General features: G+C 35.1%; 1 protein-coding gene across 4 annotated transcripts in view; it reads left to right on the forward strand.

Moving 5' to 3' along the window:
• The window catches only part of Akt3 (AKT serine/threonine kinase 3), a 235,551-nt gene that overhangs the window by 143,416 nt on the left and 85,622 nt on the right, over positions 1 to 6,513 (forward strand). For all 4 annotated transcript variants that reach the window (XM_013346981.2, XM_026779836.1, XM_026779835.1 and 1 more), the window contains one exon: positions 1,112 to 1,223. In XM_013346981.2, coding sequence (XP_013202435.1) covers positions 1,112 to 1,223 — 112 coding nt within the window. The remainder of the gene's footprint in view (positions 1 to 1,111; positions 1,224 to 6,513) is intronic.

Consider the following 6,513-nt stretch of genomic DNA (forward strand, 5'->3'; position numbering starts at 1 on the left):
AGAGAGAGAGAGAGAGAGAGAGAGAGAGAGAGAGAGAGAGAATGGTGTGGACTTTTGAAACCTTAAAAAGGTCAGTCCTACTGACACACCGTTTCCATCAAGGCTTTCCCAACTTTGGACCAAACATTCAAACAAATGATTAAATGGGAGTATTTTCATTCAAGCTAACACAGTCAGGAACAGGGAAGGATAGAAATAGAGGAGAAGCAAGAAGAAATAAATTAAGAGGGGAAATTGAAAAGAATATTATAAAGGGGTAGAAAAGAATAAGAGATTAAGGGGAAAAAGAAGAATAGAAGATTTATCAGTGATGAAGTTTTCATAAACAAAATTAGGTAAATGAAGGAAGGGAAGTAAGGAAAAATGTAAAAATGTATTTTTAAATTCAGTGCAATCAAGTTAAAGCAGTATTAAGATTAGAGAACAGGGGAAAAGGAACAATCTTTTCTTTGAAGTCTTCCTAGATATTCCTTGACAGAATCTAATCAGTTCATGACTGACTAATTCTAGTAAGTCTGGATACCAAGAATATAAGAAGGTTATTATTTTAGACGACTTCCTAGGGTAAAAACTACCTTAATATGTTTGGTCCTGTAGTACAATATCAGGTGAAAAACAAGTTGCATAATGAAACTATAGAGGGTAAAATGGCAAGTCTGTGCCAAAAAGTAAAATAATAATAATAATAATAATAATAATAATAATAATAATAATAATAATAATAATAATAATTTGAATGAAATGAGTATGATTTCACTTAGCCCTTAAAGGATTGGTATTGCTATGACAATTGGGGCTTACAGATTTGGAGGGGTAAAATGAATAGTTGTTTCAGATAGTAGTAGTTGCTGAAGCAGAGTTAAAGATACAGAAAGAACAAGTTGTGTTTGGAAAAAATTCAAGAGTTTTGTTTAGCTGGTTGAACTGGTCATAGTAGTGATGAGCTGGAAAGAAACCCTACGGTCGGGTTGAGAATAACCTTTCTTTACTCTGCGGAAGACAGTCAGTAGGAGTGCATTCTGTTCAGAATAACATACTGTGTAGTTGTTAACTACTTACTTAACAGTTTAAGTACTTGTGTATATAAAGAGATGTTTAACTTTATTTGTAGAATGCCAGTTAATGAAAACAGAACGACCAAAGCCAAATACATTTATTATCAGATGTCTTCAGTGGACCACTGTTATAGAGAGAACATTTCATGTAGATACTCCAGAGGAACGGTAAGACACTTTTTTATTTGTTATGTTAAAAAATTAGTCTAAGATGTATTTGTAGATGGATTTATTGTATATTTATTATATAAATAGATGCAATGTGTTACACTTAATTGTTCTATTTCTGTTGTCTTGCATGTTTAACTGGGGCTGGAAAATGATAAATCACCCTTGGTCTATTTTAAAATAGACTCTTTCAAAGCAAACAGTATACAGATATTTTTAAAACTTGAGCACATTTTATATACAAACTATCTTTTTTATAATTATTGATTATACTCATATTTGAAATTCTGAATGAAAGACAGCAGGAAATGGTTCAAGTAGCATTCCTTTTTGTATGCACATTAGTTTCAGGTGACTGCCTGCAATATTATTAAGTATTTCCCTCCAGATGTTACTATTTTGACCCTAATTAATAATTTTTCAAAGTAGAATGTTAATAGCCTGCATGTATCGTTTATGTGTACTTCCTTCCCAGTGGGACCTGAAGAGAGTTTCAGATCTCCTAGGACTGGAGTTACAGATAGAAGGTTGTGAGCTCCCCTGTGAGTACTAGGAATCAAATCAGAGTCCTCTGGAAGAACACCAGTCCTTGTAATCTTTAACGTCGTGTACTTCAGCACACAGTTCAGGATGTGACGACAAAGTGCTTGCTAGATGACTGAACTAATGCGGTGCTGCCAGTTATTGCATTTCCTTGAAAATGCTATGTAGAGTGAATTTTTAACATTTATTGAACTTTGATTCGTTTTGAATTGTTGTTCCCAAAGTTGGATATAAGCCAGGTCTTTTAAATTTGGGGTTGTGGACAGTTTTTTATTCTGCAGTCCAGGTTGTCCTAAAACTGTAACTGTGTCACCCAGGCTTGCTTCAGACTTGTGACAGTCCTCTGCCTTAACTTCCCAAGGGCAGAGAGAGAGAGAGAGAGAGAGAGAGAGAGAGAGAGAGAGAGAGAGAGAGATCTTAAATTTCTAAAACCTTTTGATATTCCTGCAGCATAAGTCTACTCCTTGAAGGATCATTTTTCACTTATGTTTAAGAAAATAAAAATTATCCTATTGAGTATGCTTGTCTAGTTTATGAGGCATCTACTATCTGGAGATTTCATAGAGCTCTAATCTAATGTCAATAGGATTTAGAGATGCTTGGGGTTAGAAATCCTCCTTGTAATATTCTGACCCTAGACTGAAATTCTTTTGTGTCATAAACTAGATGTATCTCTCTAGTGTGTGCTGTATTTATTTCCATGAATAATATGAGATTAGGCAGCTTTTTTCAAAGTTGATAGTCTAATGTTTCAGATGTTACTAATTCATTCTTTTTCAGAATTATTAAATTATATGTACATGTGCATGCATGCGTGTGTGTGTGTAGGCTTTTAGATTTTCATTTTCTTTTTTGCCATCATTTTTCTGTTATCTTTAATAGTACGCCTGACTTTAATTAGAAAAACCTGATTAAACTTGAACTCGAAGCAGTTTCCCATACTATCTTTTTTGTTTAAATAAAAAATTTCTTAGATATTTAACTGAATTTTTGTTTTTAAAATTATTTGTTAACTTATAGTTGTGTATACCATCTCATATTTTAATGAGTATAAATTTTTATATCTCCTCACACATTTATTTAAGATAGTTCCTTTTGTTTTGTTTTGTTTTTTGAGACAAGGTTTCTTTGTAGCTTTGGAGCCTGTCTTGAAACTAGCTCTTGTAGACCAGGCTGGCCTTGAATTCACAGGGATCTGCCTACCTCTGCCTCCCAAGTACTGGGATTAAAGGCACACTCCATCAAAGGCACACTCCATCACTGCTCAGCTAAGATAGTTCTTAGAAATACATAGTATATTAGTGTCTGGTCACCCTACTGCATACTAGTATATCACAGTTACGTCTTCAGTTGTACTCACATTCAGTAATCAGCCTTTCACTATTCATCTATTCCCTCTTACAGTCTCTGGAGCCCCAGGTCATCACTATTCTGTTGTGAAGAGTCCATTGTTGGTTCCTGACTGCTCAGCCCCGAAATAATCAAACAGAAACCATATTATTTATAATACTGTTTGGACAATAGCTTAAAGCGTATTGCTAGCTAGCTCTTATATCTAGAATGAACCTATCTCCATTATTTTATATTTTACCATGGGGCTTGTGTTCTACCGGCAAGATTCCGGCATCTGTGTGCTGTGAGCTTCTCCCTGACTCTGCCTTCCTTCTCCCAGCATTCAGTTTAGTTTTTCCTGCCTACCTCTATTCCCTATGCAGGCCCAAGACAGTTTCCTTATTAACCAATGGTGTTCACAGCATACATAGGGGGAATCCCATATAACTATTATTTTCAAACTTAGAAGATAATACCTTTAGATCCTTCATATAGATGATAATGTTCTTTCTGTGCCCAGATTTCTTAGCATAATGATCTCTAGTTCCATCCATGCTGCCTTAAGTGACTGGATTCTTTTTTTTTTTAAACATTGAAGAACATTCTACTGCATATATGTTAAATTTTCTTTATTCATCTATCAGTTTAAAGATGCTTAGGTTATTTCAAGCTCTTGACTTGTGTGAATAGTACCACAATGAACATGGTCAAGTAATTGGCTATTTGAATCATCAATTTAATTCTTTTGGATAAATGCTAGAAAATGGGATGGCCGGATCATAGGGTAGTTTTTAAATCTTTGAAGGATTTGCAATATTGCTTTTCATGGAACCTAGTACCACTACTAACACCTGTCATCATCTACTTCCTTATTATAATATCCTTTGTAGCAAGGTGTACTATATGGTCTGTGGCTTGCATTTGCCTGAAGATGAAAATGCTGAGAACAATTTTTATAAACCTGTGAATCCTTTTTATGACTTTGGAGAACTGCTCATTTAAGTTTTGCTCAATTTTAATTAGATTACTTATTTGGTTTCTTTGTTTGTTTTTGACTATTGAGTTGCAGTAGTTTTTTAAATCAAAATTTGGGAGTGAACCCCTTTCTGGGTGTGGACACAGATTTCATTATGTTAGGATATAGTTCTAGTTAGCTTGGAACTGGCTGTGTAGATCAGTCTGGCTTCAAATTTGGAAAATTTCTTTTAAATAAAACAAAATAAACAAAAACATTTTCATGTGTATATCTCTCAGACCCTTTGCCCATTTATTGGGTCTCATTTTCATTTTGCTGTTTCCTTTGCTTCACAGAAGATTTTTTAATTTATGTTCATTTTGTGGCCTCTATTTTCGTGCTCTAGTCAAAGATCACTGCTAAGACAGGTGTCATGAATATATCATCTTGGTTTTCTTCTAGCTCTGTAGCTTTAAGTCTTTATTTAGAAGTATGCACGAGTGGTTTAAAATAAGACTCACATTTCTTTTTTTTTTAATATTGATGCCCATTTATTTCACACCCATTTGTTGAAGAAACTCTTTTTTCGGCTTTATGTGGTTTCGGGACCCTCTGAAAGATGATCAAGTATGCATGGTTTTATTAATTCCTCTGTATTCTTTTTATCGTTCTGTTTTTTTTAAATTCAGGTTCCATAGCATTTCAGTTATTGTTTGTGTGTGGGGGGCACATGTGCATGCTCTTTGAGCATTTCATCAATGTTAGTGGTGTATTTTGATCATAACTACTCCACTTCACCCTTCAAGTCACCTTGGATCACCCTCCACTCTGTAACCCTTCCATACTTAACATTTTTTTTCATTTAGAAAAAAGGAAATTTATTGAATCCAATTAGAACCACCAATATGTTCATGGGTGTGGGGATAGCTATTGCAGCAGGAGCCAACCTATCAGTGACCATTCCCCTGAAGAAAACTGACTTTCCTTCCCAAGCTGGGCATGCTTTCCTTCCAATTCATGCTGCAGTGTTGAGTGGCTTTATCTTATACAGGCATCCCCAGTTGCTGTGAGCTCATGAGGATAGCAGTCCTGTCAGGTCCAGCAGGCACTGTTCCCCCAGCCTTCCCTACTTATGACTCTTTACAATCTTTCTGTCCTCATTGTTCTAGGAGCCTTCCAGGGAAGCAGTGTGATACACATGCCCCATTTAAGGCTAAACACTCCATCCATAGTCACTTATTTTTCACATTTTGACCAACAGTGAATCTCTGTATTAACTTCTGTTTTTGTTAGGGTTTCTATTGCTCTGAAGAAACACCATGACCACAGCTTATAAAGGAAAACATTTAATTGGGACTGGAGTACAGTTCAGAGGTTTAATCCATTTTTGTAACAACAGCATGCAGGATGACATCGTGCTGGAAAAGGAGCTGAGAGTTCTATATCTGCAAGCAGTAGGAAGAGAATGAGCTTCTAGACCTGACTTGAGCTTTTGAGACCTGAAAACCCACCCCCATTGACATACCTCCTTTAATAAACCATACCTACTCTTATAAGTTCACACTTTCTAATATGCCTATGGGGGCCATTTTTATTCAAGCAACCGCAACTTCCATTCACTATAAAAAGAAACTTTTCTTATGAAGACTGCACTAAATTTTGGGTATAAAGTTAGTTTAGAAGACAGTCTGATATGTCTACTTAGCAAAATAACAATAATATGTTCTCCCTTAGAGCCTATGAGCTACCTGGCAGTGGTCCTTGGCCAGGTTTTCAGCATCAGGCATGAGTTCCCTTCTATATAGTGATCCTTAAACCCAGTTAGGAAGTAGATGATTATTCCCATAATGTTCACATCACTGTTGCACCTGAAGGAATATCTTGTCAGACTGGTTACTGTAACTCAGAATTCACAGTTCGCTAAGACTGGTGTTGACTTTTCTTTCCCAGTAGCCTGCACTGCAGCTTTTAGTAACTGTGAAAGATAACCTTCAGGAAGAAAACATCTAGGTTAGTACCAGCTTAATTTCTCCTCCTGTCTGAAAGTTATGAAGAAATTAAAAACATTCTTAACAGTTACATTGTATCTAACTAGATCGGAAATTGTCTTGTGTTTCATTTATAATTTCTAAGAATTATCTAAATATATGTGCAAAGATTTAAGACAATGTGGTTAAAACTACAAGACAAATATGGTATGGAACTAGATATACATAGGGGATCCAGATAATAGAATTATTTTACAGTGATTAATAATACTAAGCATGTATGTCAGTATGCTTAAGTCTAGGGAATTGAACAGAGAGAAAATATAAAAAAGAAACATAGTCTAAAACTAAGGTGAAACTTTTGTAATTATGATTACTAATGAATGCTTTTAAATAAATTTATTTTTTTAAAAAAAAATATTTTTTTTCATTGTACACATCAATCCTAGTTCCCACTCCCTCTACCTCCCTC

Source organism: Microtus ochrogaster, chromosome 6 (assembly GCF_000317375.1).
Source record: "Microtus ochrogaster isolate Prairie Vole_2 chromosome 6, MicOch1.0, whole genome shotgun sequence".
Taxonomy (NCBI): domain Eukaryota; kingdom Metazoa; phylum Chordata; class Mammalia; order Rodentia; family Cricetidae; genus Microtus; species Microtus ochrogaster.